An 18,564-nucleotide genomic window follows, 5' to 3' on the forward strand; every position below is an offset into this window, starting at 1 on the left:
GTATTTGACCCGGTCTTTGTACGTTTTGACCATATAGTAACATAACTCTCGTCAGTTGTGTGAAATAAGACCTGGAAAAAGGCATTGTGGCATAGAATTGTCAAATTGGTTTAATTCACCTTACGAATTCTTACAGATTAATTTGTAGTAATGTATTTGACCCGGTCTTTGTACGTTTTGACCGTATAGAAACGTAATTCTTGACATTGTAAGAATGAGATGTGTACCTGCTGTACTGCCCTTACTTTTCAACAACTTTTTATTATTTTACCTCCTTTATCATCATTTTATTTGGCATTTACTGTTTAATTGTGTCTTGCTGCTTTTAATGTTGATGTAAAGCACTTAGAATTACCTTGTGTTGAATTGTGCTACACAAATAAACGTGCCTTGCCTAAAAGTTTTGCCAGTTTAGGCAGATACAGAACTGAAATTCTTTAGAATTTTAATAAGATGGAGGATTTAATAAAAACAATGACAAGGACAGCAGCAGGAACAAAACATTGAACTTGGCAGGAATTGTTGTATTCCTGCATCTTTATTACAAAGATAAAGAGCATCCTCTCCCTGAATGATGCTGAAAAACTAACTCACACATTTGTATTTTCTAGGTTAGATTACTGTAATGTATTAGTAGCTGGATGTCCCAATAATTCTCTGAATATCCTCCAGCTGATCCAACGTGCAGCAGTGTGAGTGCTGACAGGAATCAGCAAGAGACCTCGTCTCTCCAGTGTTAGCTTCCCTCCACTGGCTCCCCGTAAAACTCAGAATCCAATTTAACATTTTATTACTTGCGTATAAAGCCCGAAACGGCCTAGCTCCATGATATTTGCAAGACCTGATAGTGCCTTATGTTCCTAACAGAGCTCTCCGTTCTCAGAGTGCAGGTTTACTCGTAGTTCCTAAAGTATCCAAATGTAGATTTGGAGGGCGGGCGTTCTGCTATCAGGCACCGTTACTATGGAAACAACTTCCTGTTTGGGTTAAGGAGGCTGACACCACCTCCACCTTTAAAACCAGACTTTAAAAGTTTCTGTTCAGTAAACCTCTAATTAGTGTTAGTAAACCTGTAGTTAGTGTTAGTAAACCTGTAGTTAGTGTTAGTAAACCTCTAGTTAGTGTTAGCAAACCTCTAGTTAGTGTTAGTAAACCTCTAGTTGGTGTTAGTAAACCTCTAGTTAGTGTTAGTAAACCTCTAGTTAGTGTTTAGTAAACCTCTAGTTAGTGTTAGTAAACCTCTAGTTAGTGTTTAGTAAACCTCTAGTTAGTGTTAGTAAACCTTTAGTTAGTGTTTAGTAAAGCCTCTAGTTAGTGTTTAGTAAACCTCTAGTTAGTGTTTAGTAAACATCTAGTTAGTGTTTAGTAAACATCTAGTTGGTGTTAGTAAACCTCTAGTTAGTGTTAGTAAACCTCTAGTTAGTGTTAGTAAACCTCTAGTTAGTGTTAGTAAACCTCTAGTTAGTGTTTAGTAAACCTCTAGTTAGTGTTAGTAAACATCTAGTTAGTGTTTAGTAAACCTCTAGTTAGTGTTTAGTAAACCTCTAGTTAGTGTTCAGTAAACCTCTAGTAAGTGTTTAGTAAACCTTTAGTTAGTAAACCTCTAGTAAGTGTTTAGTAAACCTCTAGTTAGTAAACCTCTAGTAAGTGTTTAGTAAACCTTTAGTTAGTAAACCTCTAGTTAGTGTTTAGTAAACCTCTAGTTAGTGTTTAGTAAACCTCTAGTTAGTCCTAGTAAACCTCTAGTTAGTGTTTAATAAACCTCTACTTAGTGTTTAGTACACCTAGATTTAGATTTATTTTGTTTGCACAGTTAAACATTACACAAATAAAATTACCAACTTTACAAATTAAAGTGCAGGAAGAGGCGAAAACTCAAAGAGCTTATCAGGTGCCCCCACCTATAGTTAACATAAAATTTAATATCATACTTATAAAAACACCTCTAGTTAGTGTTTAGTAAACACTTAGTAAACCTGTAGTTAGTGTTTAGTAAACCTCTAGTTACTGTTAGTAAACCTCTAGTTAGTAAACCTCTTAGTGTTAGTAAACCTCTAGTTAGTGTTAGTTAACATCTAGTTGGTGCTAGTAAACCTCTAGTTGGCGTTAGTAAACCTCTAGTTAGTGTTTAATAAACCTCTAGTGTCAGTAAACTTCTAGTTAGTGTTTAATAAACCTCTAGTTAGTGTTCAGTAAACCTCTAGTTAGTGTTTAGTAAACCTCCAGTTAGTGTTTAGTAAACCTCTAGTTAGTGTTTAGTAAACCTCTAGTTGGTGTTAGTAAACCTCTAGTTAGCATTAGTAAACCTCTAGTTAGTGTCACTCTAGTGTGTTAGGGCAGGTAGTAGCTGCAGCTGCAGGACCAGACCAGCTCGTCTTAAACAGTCTCCTCCTAGATATGCTGCTATTCTACGCTGCAGGGGGACACCAACATGATCCACTGAGCAGCGCCCCTCTCCCCTCCTTCTCTTTCCTTTCTCAGTTATTAATTAGAAGTATCTCATAACCATCATTGTTGTCCACTGTTCTTGTAGTTTGTTGTGCTGGTCTCTCGCCTCCTCTTCTCTTCTATCCATGTTTGCAGGCCAGAGCTTCAGGAGCTGCGTGCTGACCTGCAGTCCCCCCCTCTGATCATCCCGCTGCTTGCTTCCATCTGTCAGTATAGATGTCTCTGTTGGATATCTGCCAACATCCTGACCTGTAGTCCCACCCTCCGACCATCACAGTGTCTGACAATATATCTGTGCCTCTCTTTTCTTTGTTCTTTATTCTCTCTTTCTGGTCTCCCTTCTTGCTCTACTTTTTTTTCTTGGTTTTTCTCCCACTAGGAGACTTTTTACCTGCCATTGTTTATCTAATGATTGCTCGGGGTCATGTTCTGGGTCTCTGGAAAAGCGCCTAGAGACAACTTGTATTGTGATAGATGCTACAGAAATAAAATGGAATTGAAAATTGATTTGAATGAGGAAACCTGGAATGACATCAAAGTATGTTGGAGCTCCATGGGACTGTATGATGACAGCAGAACAGTGGCGAGGTCTGCAGTAGGAGTCACCGAGGGTTTCAGGTGAGGTGTGATTGCCTCAAGGATTAGTAGGTTGACGGATGAGGTCAGACATGGACAGACAGGAGTCTACGTGGACTATAATGTTTGCAGATGACATTGTAATCTGTACTGATACTGAGAAAGTATAAGAAAACCTGGAGAGGTGGAGATATGCAACGCTTGAGAACAGGTCATTTCCAGCAGGGCAGAATAAAATGAAATGAAACTGAAAGCCACAAAAATAATATAAAAATGAATATGAGCAATACAAGAATATCATGGGAACTATTTTAGTATGTGTGCTAATTAATTTTCAACTTTATTAGTTGAGCCTTTTTCATATGTGCATGAAATATTAATGACTTCATGGAATTTTCTATTTAATTTACTGAAGTAATCATTTCTCCTTTTTTATTTATTTTCCTTCTTACATATCGGTTTTTTACTGGTCTTCGTTCGAAAATAATCATATTTATGTAATCATATCTTTATTGGACTGCGTTTGAATCATTAAAACAAGAACTACTCCTCCTGTACTTCTGATGATGACTGGGAAATCATCTAAGTCCTGAGATATGGGCAGGATTATATAATATGAAGAAGTGATAATCACAAAGCGATTTTTTCAGCCATTTTCTACTGAGAAACTTTTGTTTTTAAAGTCAGACCCTCATCTTTCCCTGGTTTACATCACACGTGCTCTTCTTTGGGAATATAATGAACACAGATGCTTCTCACCTGGGATATGGACATGGAGATGTGGAAGAACTTGCCCCGGCCTCCTTGGGGAATGGCTCGGGTGAAGAAAAGCTTGTGGCCGTCTTTGGAGAACAGGGGCTCCTCGTTCTGATTGAGAACGAGATTGTTGTTCACATCTTTTAATAAAAAATGAACAGACTACAGCCTAAAACAGACAATTACACCAATATGATCAGACATGAGACAACACACACGTTTGAAACTTGAATCTAATCACTAGTGTGGAACATTGATCTGTTACGAAGCAGTTACTTTAATGCCCCAATCCTTTACAAGGAAAACACGAGTCGTACACGTACGTGACGCGCTCACCTGCCTGTAAAGCCACCCTTCGCTCTCGTCCTCGTGTTTCTGCAGGAAGAGAGTGACCAGTTTCAGAGGACAGATGGAGACAGCCTACGTCACACACAGCGCGATCACACACACACCGGACCGTACCTTGGTACAGACTCCCGTCGTGGCCTCGCACAGCGTGAGCACGGAGATGTTCTGCGCTCGGTTCAGCCAGTTGATGGCCAGCTTGGTGGTGGTGGCCCACTTCACCATGGTCACGTAGTACTCACTGAAAACACAGGTGAACGGAGCCCATCAGAAGATGCACACGGTGCAGGTGAAGGCGGCAGACTCAAGCCAAGTGACTGACTCCACCCTTTAAACTGGCTACAATGAACACAACTGTAAAAATAGGTTGAAAAATCATTGTGTGTTTTGTTTCTGTGGAGTGTTCATAAAAAAATATCAACGATATTTGATTAAAACTTCAGGAAAAGCTTAACTTTTGAAAAAAAAGTCTTAATATGTATGTCATTTCACTCTCTTTAGCCCAGGGGTCGGCAACCCAAAATGGTGAAAGAGCCCTGTTGGACTAAAAACACAAAAAACAAATATGTCTGGAGCCGCAAATGAATGAAAATGAAAAGTCTTGTATACGCCTTAGAATGAAGGCAAATGGTGAAAGGCGAAATGTCGAGAAAAAAGTCGAAATGTCAAGAAAAGTCAAAATTTCGAGAAAAAAGTCGAAATGTCGAGGAAATAGTCAAAATTTCGAGAAAAAATTCGAAATGTCGAGAAAAAAGTCGAAATGACAAGAAAAAATTAGAAATGTCGAGATTAATGTTGAAGTACAATCTCGAGAAAAAAAGTCGAAATGTCGAGAAAAAAGTCGAAATGTCGAGAAAAAAGTCAAAATTTCGAGAAAAAAGTCAAAATTTCGAGAAAAAAGTCAAAATTTCGAGATTAATGTTGAAGTACAATCTCGAGAAAAAAGTCAAAATTTCGAGAAAAAAGTCGAAATGTCGAGATTAATGTTGAAGTAGAATCTCGAGAAAAAAGTCGAAATGTTGAGAAAAAAGTCGAAATGTTGAGAAAAAAGTCGAAATGTCGAGATTAATGTTGAAGTACAATCTCGAGAAAAAAGTTGAAATGTCGAGAAAAAAGTCGAAATTTCGAGAAAGAAAGAAAAGAAGAAAAAAAGGAAAAAAATAAGTAAAAAAAGAGAAAAGAAGGGAAAAAAGAAAAAAAAGAAGAAAAAAAGGAAAAAAAAGGTCAAACATTTTTGAAAAAGCTCCAGGAGCCACTAGGGCGGCGCTAAAGAGCTGCATGCGGCTCTAGAGCCGTGGGTTGCCGACCCCTGCTTTAGCCAGTATTAGACACCAACCAAATTTGAAAAAAACTAAACATTATGATGGACTGATGATTGTTACAGTAACAAACATAATGCACTCAGCTTCAAGTCAAAAGGAAATATGAATCAGATGCTTCAGATTAGAAGCCAGTGGTTAGTGTTGGTAGGAATATGTTTTATCTTGTGACGTGCAGGTTTCGATGTTTTAATGTGAGCCGTCTTCATGCTGACCTACAACAAACTCTCCAAGGCCTTGAGCTAGAGAGCAGAAAAGGCTCCTGGATTTCAGCGAGTCTGGCAAACTGTTTAAACAAGTCTGAGGGAGATTTAATTGAAATCAATTCACAGTAAGGAAAAACATCCAAGAGAGCCTCGAGAGTTTAAAAGGTTTTCTTTGTCTAAGTAGTGCTGCCCGAGCAAATTCAGACGAAGAGCAGGCTATCGGATACTAAAGTCCAAGAAGATTTTATCAGCAGAACTGACCGTAACTCTTGCCAACATTTGTGTCATAGTGAGTGAAACCTCAATCATAAAAACATACAATTACACCAAAAACTCAGTTTCCCATTAAAGGTATTGTGACATCATTTTTAACATGCTTTTAACACTATTAAAAGTCTTGGCCAACATCCCTCAAATGTGTCTAAAAGAGTGTAACAAGAAAAACTTCCCTCTAGTACTCTATTCCTGGCTTTTTATTACAGTGTTTTTTTGCGCCGTGAAAAATGCTTCCTTTTTCCCCTTTCCTGTCAATCATTGCCCCGCTCCTCCTCCAAACCTCCTCCAACCAACCGCTACACACTTCTGCCGGCGTCTCCACACACACGCGCGCACACCAAACCACAAACACCGACACACAGCCCAGACAGGGCGACTACAGCCCGGTGATGAAGTCCAACCGGGACCAGAGGACCGGGACCGCAGCTCCCCACGAGCAATACGCTCACAGCGGCGTCGGAGAGTTAAGCCGGAAGCGACAGGCGAAGCATGCGCGGAAAAGCAGCAGGGCGAAGCAGACAGTCCACAGCAAACAATCATAAAAATAAAGGCATGCAAGCAGCAGTGTCTCCTTATCTTAAGTCCAGTCAGTGGCCGCGGGTCTTCTTAGCAGTTTTCCTCCGGTGATTAGAACAGAGGGGGCTCTAAACAGCTCCGTGTTAAGCCTGATTTATGGTTCCGCGTTAAATCGACGCAGAGCCTACGCCGTAGGGTTCAGCGTACGTTGCGCGTCGCCGCGTAACCCTATGCCGTAAGCTCTGCGTCGGTGTAACGCGGAACCATAAATCAGCCTTTATGGTGCGCTGGAGAGGAGAGGAGGCAGGGAGCTGGGTGGAGGGGGCGGTGATTTAGCGGGCCCTGACGTCACGGCCCGCCACCAAACCAGGTGCGCCGTTTTTGCACAGTTATGCGGAAAATCCCAGAAAGCACACAATACACTGAATGTTAAAAGTTCGTTGTTTTTTGGGTGTAATTGATGTCAAGACACCCAACAAAACACAAAAAATCAAGAAAAATGTGTTTTTCATGTCACAATACCTTTAAAGTAAAGCAAAGACGTGTATTGATGGAGAAGAACCTCTCGCCAATTCCAAAGTGTGCTTGGAAATCCATGATGGGGATACGTTTTGCAGTTTCAGACACATAGTTTTCTGTTATTGATTGAAATCTAAATTCTGCCTCAAATGAAAGAGTGCATTAAGATGACGTAAGGTTTCCCTTACTCGTCTATCCATCTGGAACCGGAAGCTGAACTAGAAGTAGACTCGGGATGAAGATGAAGAGCTGAAACATGCGGTTAATTAACGACTCAAAGGTAAAGGCTTATGGGACGGTCGAGTCAGAAACTTATGGGATGGTCGAGTCAGAAATCTGGTGGCCCTGAAGTGCAAATCATAAGGACAAGTCTTTTTTTTTTTTTTTTTTTTTTTTTTTTACCAAAGCAGAAAAAGTAGGTATTCATTTGCCCTTGTGCTTTTTCATTTGATGCTGTGATTTGCACGACAACGGCGTGCTGTTGGCGTCATTGCGCCGTGAGCTTCAAATCTCACTGGTGAAAAGGGAAGCAATGCAGTGAGGAGCTGGCGCCTCCAGATCGATCTGACACCAGGGCCTGGCCACGGAAAGGTGGACAGCCCTCCCCAAACTGGAGGTCAGGCGCTGTGTCAGTTGGAGGACTCCAAACGCCTGGCTGACTGCCAGCCAGGTACTTGTGTGCATTATCTGAGGGAGCAAAGAGACTGACACAAGAGCTTTATTCGCGCCTCACCCAATCCTGGGATCATCAGGTCTCCTCATCTCGATGGTGTGCAGAGGTCCGTTCAGGTTCACAACGTACAGAGTGATGACTGGGTTCTCCTCACCAGCCTGAACGGGATAAAGACAAGATGAGGAACCGGAAATCTGAGGAGTTGTTTAATTTCATTTCAGGAGACTTAAAAAAAAAACAAACTTAATTTAACTTTCAGTGCGTACCTTAGGATAATGATATTCTTTCCCTATCGGGTACGGTGTCCCTGTGAACATGGGAAGCTCCATCTTGGGCACCAGGGTGTCATTGATGGTGGCATATGCGAGCCTGGCGCCATCCGGAGACCACCAATGGGCCATGTGGGAGTGGAAAATCTCCTCTGGAAGAGTCGGAGCAAAATAAGCATCACTCAAAGGCAGAAAACACAAACAAGTCCATCATTCAGTGCATGTGTAAGACCAGTCCCTGGTTTCTGTTTTCATGCACTTATGCCAGACATCCGTGCAGCAGGCTGGGACAGACTGTTGCACTGCTGTTTCATACATGAGAGGCAAAGGTACTGGGAGATGAGCTTTTATCCTGCTGCTTCGTACCCGAGGTGTCCTTGGACAGTCCTGGGGGACAGATGGCTGGAACCGCTCTCACGAGAGGTCACAAGAGTCCTTATTCTGTATTCTTCCACGTCAGACACAACTTGCTTAGAACCATTCAGAGAAAGATCTGCTTTGTTTAATTTACCTCTCACTTCTCGGTCATTACAGGTTAATAAGAGACGTGAGGCTGAACTTTCTGTTCCAGCTGGTCTCAGCAGCCGACAGCAGTCCAAGCTCAAAATATAAACCATTTTATCAGAGAGCAGCGAGCAGTAATACAACCTCTGTCCAAACAGAATTAAACTCCCCAGATCTGGTGAAACCAGTTCAAAATACAAAGCTCCCCTCTCTTCCTCTCTCTGCAACACAGTACACTCGCCTGACCTGCTTCCTAAATGTAATCCGTGTGACTCTCTTAAACCTGCACACGGTTTCTGCTGAGGTCATAAATCACGGTGGCTTGTAATCTCGGCGCCGGCTGCAGACCAAAATAGCGCTCTCCCACATTTCCTAGAAATGAGGCAAACAGCAATTTCTCTCCAGGTGCAACAAGAGCGCGTGGAACTTTTTGTCTTGTTACTACCTGTGTGCACCATTTTTCAGCCAGACACTCAGTTCAGCTCATTTCACGTCCGTGACCTTAAGGGCTCCCGCGAGTCACTTATGCTCATGTTCAACAGGGAACAACCGTGTGGGACGGGAGTAGTCCGGGTCCCCGTTACACACACACACACACCTACACCCACGCGGAGTCATTTGGGAAGTGACATAAATAAAAGCTCGCTGAATGGACCTTCTGAAGTCAGAAAAGCAAGGTCTTGAGTCCGTGGAAACTAGGGCTGGGGATCGATTCAAATGTCAAGAATCGATTCGATTCCAATTCTTAAGATTCAGAATCAATTATCAAGATTCGATTCCGATATTGATTTGGGTTAGTGTTATTAAAACTGTTTTTTGAGCTGTTGCATGAATGATATGACTGTAGTTGTGCAAAATATTAATACTAGTATTATATTGAGATTAAACAGCAAGTATTGGCAGCTAATGATGCTGTAAGGACCAATCAGCTCCCAGAATGCTGATAGAACTGCTTTCAGAAACATCATGTGGGTCAGAATTACCAAACAGATCCAGGGAGGAAACAGAGACGGATGAAATCGGTTTTATTTTTTCCATTTTCGGTCTATTTTGGTTTTTAATTTTTGAGCATTTGGTTTTTAGCATTTTGTGCAAATGTAACCCCAAGATGGTATATAAAGTAATGAAATATAGACAATTTATCCAATTATAACCTAACACTTTAATGTTTTCATACCTTTAAACATATTTAAAGGCAAAAACATGGCACCAGTTATTCTTGTGTCCAACAAAACATTCCTTTTTTGGGCATAAACAAAAAAATAACCAAAAGTTGTAATGTAATGATGAAAAAAAAAAAACATAAATAAATAAAAGAAAAAAAAAAACAAACAAACTCAAAAAATCGATCTTTAGACATATGAATCGATTTTTAGGAATTAATATGATAATCGATTTAGAATTGTGAAATCGATTTTTTTCAACACAGGCCTAGTGGAAACAACACAAATGGTGCTAAAATGATTCCACTTACTGTTTCTACTCCTTTAACAGTTACATTTATATCAACTTTTGCAATTAAAATTTCATTAACAGTGTTTATCAGTGGGACCAGGCAGCAGCTTCGGGGAATTAACAGGCATCAGCCACCAATTAGCATTTTCATTAAGCCCGCATGCTTGCTGGAAGTGCTGGGATGTGTGGCAGCAGCATTAGTCAAATGCTCCCAGTAAACATGTACGCGTGCAGTTTTTATTTTGTGTAATTTCTTTTCTTTTTATGTAGATCTTTAAAAAACGGTGTTGCCTGGCATGTTCCGCTTCCCACTGCCGGACACAGTTCAGCCAATTAAAACATCAAGTCCTTGTTGGAGGTGGCGTGTGCCGGAGAGATGGCCGCGGCCCCGCTGCGTTCCTGCGCGCCCCGCAGGCACAGCTCAGCGGGACATGATTGCATCTCGCTGTCTGATGATGGACAGAGCAGCATTAAACCACGTTTGCAGATGAAAAAATAAAAAAAAACTGGGAATAGATTTCCCGCATGGCCGGCTTCACGGCTGCCCGACGGCGGCTTTAAAAGGCTTTCCACGCGGAGCGGAGCAGGTGGGCCGGCGAGCCGCCTGGCTGGGGACTCTGTCACCTTGACCGGCCTCGGAGAGCCTACTTATCTTTCTATAAGTGTCCCCGAATTGTGCAGAGGAGTCAAAGAGAGTGAGCTGACACAAGGAAAAGAAGAAGGTGTAAGGGAGCTACTTTTAATGAGCGGATCCTCGTTTTCTTTCCTAAATAATGAGACCGTGTCTTCTTTCCTTTCTGATGACCACCAAGGTGAGCTCGTCTCCTCTGTACGCGCGCCCCGTCTCGCTGTGCAGACTGCATTATTCACCTAGCGGAGCGCATTATTAATGCATGAGATATCACGAGTCAAGTGGCCAGTGGGAAATAATGAGTGCAAGGTGACAGACTCAGGCAGCCTGCCCTGATGAGATAAAGAAAATCAAAGGTTCCACGCTGCATTTAGGTGATTTTCTCCCTGCTACTCACTAAATGCAAAAGTATACCCCTGGACATATTAGCCTTGGAGCGTGGTGCCACTTGACATGATCAACCTGACTGGGCTTTTGCAAATATGTGTATGCATATTTCCAACAGAGGGCAGTGGAGACGCACGGTGAGACCGGGCAGTGGAGCAGCCGCGCTTGCACAGATGGAGATGCAGACCGTCGGGTCAACACTTCAACATGCTGGGAGTCCTAGCAAGCTCATGTTTTAACACGATCTTTGCAGTCTGGCATCCATAAAACCAATCAATCCTGCCCCTGCCAGTTACACCAGTCTGTCCTGAGGGAACAATGGTCTACTAATTGATTTTGCAGCATGATTTAACTACGCAAATGACGGAAGAGGGAACGCCTCTGTCCGGAGTTACAGGGAAGCAAACTGATTACAAGGTATGATACTAGTTTTTTATGTGATATGACACTGAAAAGGCGTGTCAGTTACATCCAGTGAAGGTGTAACTGCATAAACTGCTGATTAAAGGACGTATCAGACAAAAATTAGGCTTACAGAAGCAAAATAAAGTATGTGAACCCTGGTGTTCTGCATTAATACTTCATTAAAACTTGCAAGGACAAGTCCACTACCTCCAAAGAGTAACCATAGTTGTAAACTAACTTAATTTATAGATAGTACGTGTAACTGTGGACTGATGGGTTCAAAACTTTGAAGTGACATGTTTATGTTTTCCAGCCTGATTCATACATTTACATAACAGATGCTTCTTATTAACAAAAAAGTTAACATGTCTGAATGTTCTTTGTCAATTAAAGCATCTTTGAAATACACCTCCAATCTCATTTCATTAATTGGACTCCAACCATGCAAACTATTGACTCCAATTAGCTCGTGTTGAAGTAATTAGTCCGTGGGTTTACTTTGTTTTTGTCCCTCCATGAATGTGTAATAGGTGTGTTCAATAAGGATGCAATCAATTACAATTGTTTGAGTGTTATCAGCCTGAGCCTCATGTGTTTGTCTACTATGACCCAGATCAAGTTCAGATCAAACTTTGTGGCTAATTAATAATAATAAAAGTAATTTTATTCCAAGGAGTTTGCATATATTTCTTGCCAGTAAAACTACGCTCATCTTTCGTGGGTGCAAGTCTTTTGTTTTGAAAGTCCTTGTTAGGAAAATAAATAAAAACTGTAGGAGGGGACTTACACTCTGCAACTAAATACACACTTTATGCATATTTAAGGAATGGAAATGTGCCCACACACTTACTTCTGGGTAAAATATTCCACCTTTCACATTTCACTACAGCAAAAACATCCGAAATGTGTTTGTGCAGCCAGCAATTTCATCACATTTCTGAAAATTACTCCAAGCTTATTAAAATAAAAACACTGTACGGCTGCTAGAAGGGTGTTGACACTGAGAAGCTTCTGGGGTCAAAATGAGTGCGTTTCTGCAGAAAAGTGTTATAAACCCACTTGAGTGGGTCAGCCAACGTGGGGGTGGAATTGCACGTAGCTTTTTTGTATTTTCCTCTAGCGCTCCAGGTGGAAGAAGAAGGAAATATCAACATTTTAATTCTATAAATTCCCGGGGAGAAGTCACCTAGCAACAGCTGGAGAGGAAACTACCACATGACTCGTTGGAACTGACATTAAAACGTGGCAGTCAGTTTGGATCAATTTGAATTAACATTGCATTCGAAAATAGTCAGAGAAGATAAACAAGTTAAAGAAACAAAAAAAACAGCCTGTGCCCCACTGGTACAGGCGGTAAAATGTAAAGCAGCAACAGAAAATAGGCAAACCCCTGGGAATGAAGCAGCTCTCCGCATTAATTTGCCGTGAAATACTAATACTGATCTGCATGTAAGTCACACAATGTGCATGAACTGATAACACACAATTATAATTTCTTGTGCCTTTGTGGAAAACATCCATTAAACATTCAGCATTGGAGAGAGAGAGAGAGAAAAAAGCAAATATAGACTAATTGCTTCAACAAAGGAGGTGTAGTTTAGTAGCTGCTGTGATTAAAAAAAGAGGCTCAGCAGATGCTTTTCATAAGGAGCATCTGCTGATGTGGACCATGCCCTCGCAAAAAGCAGATCTCTGAAGACGCGCGATCAAGAGTAGCTGATCTGCATACGGCTGGAAAGGAATGCTAAATCATCCCGACGCGTTTAGGCATCCGCATCAGTCCAGGGCAGACAACGTGTTCAGAAAGGGAGACGGTCTCGTTCTGTAGTTACACTTTGGAGAAGTCGGACCCAACCGACACGACTCCAGAATCCCAAGTAACGTAAAGAGGAACCCAAAAGTAGCAGAGCTTGGAGACGCCACTGGAAATGATAAACACGTGTAAGTCAGAGAGACCGTCACTGCGTTTACATGCACTCAATAACCCTTTTAAAACTTTGCACGGCCATGTAAACACCACCCTTTTGAATAACCCGAATTTGCTCATATTCCGGTTTTTAAAAATCAGAATATGACCCCTGGGTTACTCCTTTTAAAACCCGAATATTCGGTCATGTAAACGCCAAACGGAATATCCCCATCAAACGGAACAGGAATTTGTTTTCTGCGCATGCTCTGTTCACAAGGAATCCTGGTCTTTTGAGTCCAGGACGTTCTTATAAACACGGAGAAACGCAAGACCACGCCACACTTTTGGAGTGAGGAGGAGATTAGGGCTGGGCGATTTTGGACAAAAATAAAATCCTGATTTTTTTTCTCCGAAAACCTGATTTTCGATTTCGATTTTTTTGGTAAAACTACAAAAGGCAATGGGATAAATTGTTTCAAATATTTTATCTTTATTTTTAAAGAAAAATAGCAAACAAATTTCCCTATTGGGAATGAAGTGCAATTGAAAGATACTGTAAATCCTCCTTGAGGTTAGTAAAGTGACAACATTTACAATTTTCTTGACCAAACAAAGATGACTAGACGAGCTCTGTCTGTAATGCAGCCAGCTGCAAACAAGGAAAATCGATTTTCCAATTTTCCTTTTTTTAACATCGTCTTGATTAATAAATCCGATTTAGATTTAAAATCGATTAATCGCACAGCCCTAGAGGAGACTAATCACTTCATAAATGTAATGAAGGATATGAACATTTGGCATTTGTAGACGGTAGAAAGTACCGGGATAGCAAGATTTACAAGAAGGTGAGCGAAAAGTTGCGCGAAGCAGCATTTGTTTTGAATTTGGATACAGGAAGAAGAAGCGGAAATGACGGTAATTGCGTCATGACGTTCTCCGTGCATCGCTGGTTTGATCCAGATATCCCGAATGATTAATTACCATGTATACAGGGATAACCCTGTTCACTCACGCATGTAAACGGAATATTCTGAATGTTTCAGTAACCAGAATATTAGCAACAACCCGAATTTTGACTGCATGTAAACGTAGTCAGTGTGCTCGGGGTGGAGCATCAAAGACCAGCACATCAATGTGCAGTGATATGAGGAAAACGTTGAGGTCGTAGAATGACAACATGACAGATATTCACATCCTGCAAACGTGTTGAGCTGAAACGGCTCTGTGAAGAGGAATATTAGAAAAGTCCTCCTGAATGTCGCGCAGGTCTGATCCAGAGACTTCAAAAGCGCTTCCTTGAAACCACATCAACCAGAGGAAGTCCGAGCGTTGGCATCCTCCTTCCTCCAGCTGTGATGTTTAAAGGGTTGCATCCAAAAAGAGAGGAGACATTCTAGTGTCGTTGGCTGATGTCCATAGTGTTATTTCAGTTACTGTGACTTATATACGCACATTTTACAGCAAATGAATCCACCAAAGCAGTTAATTCCAAGGTGTTCATGCAACTCTTCATACAGGATTTTTGATAGATTGATTTATTTATCACTTCAGTGATAAAGGAGATTTAACTACTTCATCTGCAAGTAAGACTTTCCTTTTAAAGGATCAATGCAACAGTTTTCTTTATACATAACGTTAAATAATGGATTATGTTTTTAATGTGGTTAAATCTGCAAAGATGTGGTGACCAAAGTAAATAAAGAGTGAATAACATTTGCAGCTGAAGTTGTGTGCAGAGGCAGGAAGAGAAAATCACGCTGAGATACTTTACTTGAGAGAATGTGTTTGATTAAACTCATCAGCACCGCTGATTTCTACTCAAAGCACCAGCTCCAAATATAGACTTGTTTATTTTACACTGATTCCATGTTATTATTTACTGTGACGTTGTGAAATCAATACTACACCAGACCTTGCAATAACATTACTACAAAACTGCTTTCCAAGAACGTAATAAAGCCTCATTTCCAGAAAACTAGGAGACTGTTTTTGATTATTTTGCTTGTTTTAAGAGTTCTAGTCAAGACAATGTCTTACCCCATTGGCTAAGACATTTTTGCTGAAAATAGGACAGCTTTTGCCAGATTTAAGGGATATCTGCAGGGGGCTGAGGGGTTGTTTTTGCAATGTTCAAGGAAAACTAAACACACACCAACCAGATTTGATATAATAATCTCCGACAAAGTTGCTCTTTCCCGCTGAGAAAGTCCTCTAAAAACATTTTAAGCATGTGTCTCACATCAGCTCGCGCTCACAACAAACTCAAACGAATATTTTCATCTGCTTTTATTAATCTTTTTTCCCTTTTCAGTACACAAGAGTTGATTATGTGGCTCCTTTCTCCCCCGCAGGCTGCAATGCAAACAGAGCGATAAACAGAGACAATCCCAGCAACAAGCCTCTCTATGCAAGCAGCCATCTCCTCAAACATCTACAGGGCAGGAGCGACGCGAATCAAAGCGACGCCGGGGTTTTATCTTGGCACGCCAGAGCCCAGTAAACAGCTGTTTCTGCGGGCCGCGTCCCACTGCAGGTCGTGTCAGTATCAGTCCTGCTTCAATAATCAGACAGCCGACAGATGACAAAAACACTTGAAGCAGTTTGGACTATTACACGCAGCCGCTGGCTCTGTTTCTCTTTTTAATTTTGATTTTTAGTTTCCCTCTCCTCCTCTCTTGCTTGTCGAGACTCTTCAAACACACACACAGACACACACACACTCTGGGATTAAGACAGCCACGCAAGCAAGAGGATATTGGAGCCTGAGAGATTATTCTCCAACCTTTCACCCCTCAGCATCCAATCTGCCACAAAGTGATGGACAGAGCTTAAAGACTCCGCTTCTCCTCGGCAGCAGCCTGAGCCTCAGCTTGACCTTGGCCAGAGGACAGCCCGAGTCATTAGCATGGAAAATGTTGTGCCTCACAGTCTCAGTGGTGATTGTAAACATTACGCAGGCTGGCGCGGCCTCTGAGCCCCCCCTGCAGGTGTTGCATCACCGCTGGACCAGAGCCAAATCTATTTACAGGCTCACAGGTACAGGGCTTTTTTTTTGCAAAGAGCTTAATCTTTGATAAGAATGAAAAGGACTTTCAGCGTATCCATGGAGATAAAGAATTAGAGCCAGATAGAATTCAATCAGCATCGGCTGCTTGCGAGGCGTTTTGGCTTGTGGGCCTCAAAAGTTACATCCACAAGTGATTGTTGGATGCATCGTTTGCTGACCGTTGACGTTATTCGGCTGTTATCCCTGCTTTTACTCGCTGGTTTGGGGCTGTAGACCAGGATGGGATCGAGCTGCAGCTTAAAGACGTTGAATGGGCTGAAGCCAGAGCTCTGTGCAGCCCTGCTGAGCTCCTCCATCGCAGCAACACGTTCCTCTAAACCAGCGGTCGGCAACCCAAAATGTTGAAAGAGCCGTATTGGACCAAAAAAAACGAAAAACAAATATGTCTGGAGCCGCAAAAAATGAAATGTCTTGTATAAGCCTTAGAATGAAGGAACATGGAACACATGCTGCATGTTTCTATATTAGTTATAACTGGGGGAAGAGTTTTTTTTTTTTATTATGCAGAAAAAAGTCGAAATGTCGAGAAAAAAGTCAAAATTTCAAGAAAAAAGTCGAAATGTTGAGAAAAAAGTCGAAATGTTGAGGAAAAAGACATTTCGAGAAAAAAGTCAAAATGTTGAGAAAAAAGTTGAAATGGCGAGAAAAAAGTTGAAATTTCGAGATTGAAAAGGAAAGGAAAAAGTAAGAAAAAAATGAAGAAGAAAAAAGAAAAAAGGAAAAAAATAGAAAAAAAGAAGAAAAAAGAAAAAAGGAAAAAAAAATAGAAAAAAAGAAGAAAAAAGAGGAAAAAAATAAAAAAAGAAGAAAAAAGGGAAAATAAGAGCCGCGGGTTGCGGACCTCTGCTCTAGATGCAAGGCTGGGCTGTCAGGCTGCAACAGGAAAGGCTCGACCAAAGGTGTTGCAACTAAACTAAAAGCACAATCTTGACAATGTCACTGCATATGCAGGTTAATGATTAGCCTACTCCTAAAATAACTAAAAGTGGAACCTAAGCAATGTGAAGGTCACTCTGCATTGTATATATATTTTTTAAATAAAAAGATTCAAAAAACTTTCTGTTGCAAAAATCAAAACCTGAGTTCTACATATTGTCCAGAAGGGGGCACGTATGTTTTTCCATGACCTTCCTAGCACTTCTCACCTTTCTTATTTAGATTAAAGCTTATCAGTTATCCCCAACTCCACCGCCTACCAGAATTCATCTGTCCTGAGATCTAACCACAGTCTCAATCACGTGTGGCCACGTCCTCTAAGCAGAACCAGTGCAGCCCGGTCTGGGCCACGCTGAAGGACCAGAAGGATGTACTCATGCTACAACATCATCATATTAGAGTGGAAAACAACCATAACAACCAATAACAAGACAACACCATGATACACGGTACGTATGTTTTTGTCTGTTTATTCCTCCTCTGCTTCTCAGTTCTGGCAGAAGGAAAGGGTGCTGTTCTTTCTACTGAGTAGAGGGCAGTAGGGTGCATTCCTGCCTACCCTAACAACAAACACAAATACATTAGCTCCTGCATTATTGAGAATAAAAACAGTTGAAGCCAATATTGATCCTGATACCTGCATGGCTTCGCCTGATCTGACACCACCGTTATCTTTAAAGTTTTTGATTAAACCGTCTGTATTGCTTTGAATTAACATGAAATAAATAATATCTCTTTCATAAATAAATCCAGGAAATACGTATGTCCGACACTGGAGGCTCAAATGTCTGAATGTCAGCCGTGAAGCTGACCGACTGCCCTCCACATGTTGAGGCAGGCTCAAATAATTTGGAGCCAGCAGCTTTGGAGATGTTCCCTCAACCTGAGGAACTGCACGGCGCGTCCAAACCCAACATTTTCCAAATTTTCTCTCACGATTAAGAAGTTAACTCCAGAGTTTCCTGTCGCGGTTCGTCCGTCTTCCCCTCTTTCTTGAACTCATGCTTTTTCACGTGCGGCTTTTTCCTTCAATGCTTATTAAGGTTGCTTGCGTTATTGTTTTAGCGGCGTGCGCGCAGCCTCTTTTAAAATAAACCCTCCATGAGCTAATGGCTGGTATCAGGGTTCATCTGGTTTAAGCGTGTTACTTATAATACTGTATTTTAAACACAATCACACTCCACTATCTATCCAAAGAGGTGCAGTTATTCTAACTCATATTTTACCATGGCATTTTGAAGCTGATGCGTTTTATCTGAGAGAAGCATTTATCCATCAGTAAGCGATAAGTAGGAATTACCAGAACCCCCATAAATAGAGTCAATGGGTCAGGTGCTGCGATCTGATGACTGTTTAGAAACGGGAGA

The 18,564-nt window shown here is 41.3% G+C and overlaps 1 protein-coding gene across 4 annotated transcripts in view; it reads right to left on the reverse strand.

Moving 5' to 3' along the window:
• The window catches only part of LOC133423706 (dipeptidyl aminopeptidase-like protein 6), a 338,469-nt gene that overhangs the window by 18,902 nt on the left and 301,003 nt on the right, over positions 1–18,564 (reverse strand). For all 4 annotated transcript variants that reach the window (XM_061714009.1, XM_061714010.1, XM_061714007.1 and 1 more), the window contains exons 9-13: positions 7,901–8,055; positions 7,695–7,792; positions 4,243–4,366; positions 4,117–4,155; positions 3,784–3,891 (exon numbers count right to left, since the gene is read on the reverse strand). In XM_061714009.1, coding sequence (XP_061569993.1) covers positions 3,784–3,891; positions 4,117–4,155; positions 4,243–4,366; positions 7,695–7,792; positions 7,901–8,055 — 524 coding nt within the window. The remainder of the gene's footprint in view (positions 1–3,783; positions 3,892–4,116; positions 4,156–4,242; positions 4,367–7,694; positions 7,793–7,900; positions 8,056–18,564) is intronic.

This window comes from Cololabis saira, chromosome 22 (genome assembly GCF_033807715.1).
Source record: "Cololabis saira isolate AMF1-May2022 chromosome 22, fColSai1.1, whole genome shotgun sequence".
Lineage (NCBI taxonomy): Eukaryota > Metazoa > Chordata > Actinopteri > Beloniformes > Belonidae > Cololabis > Cololabis saira.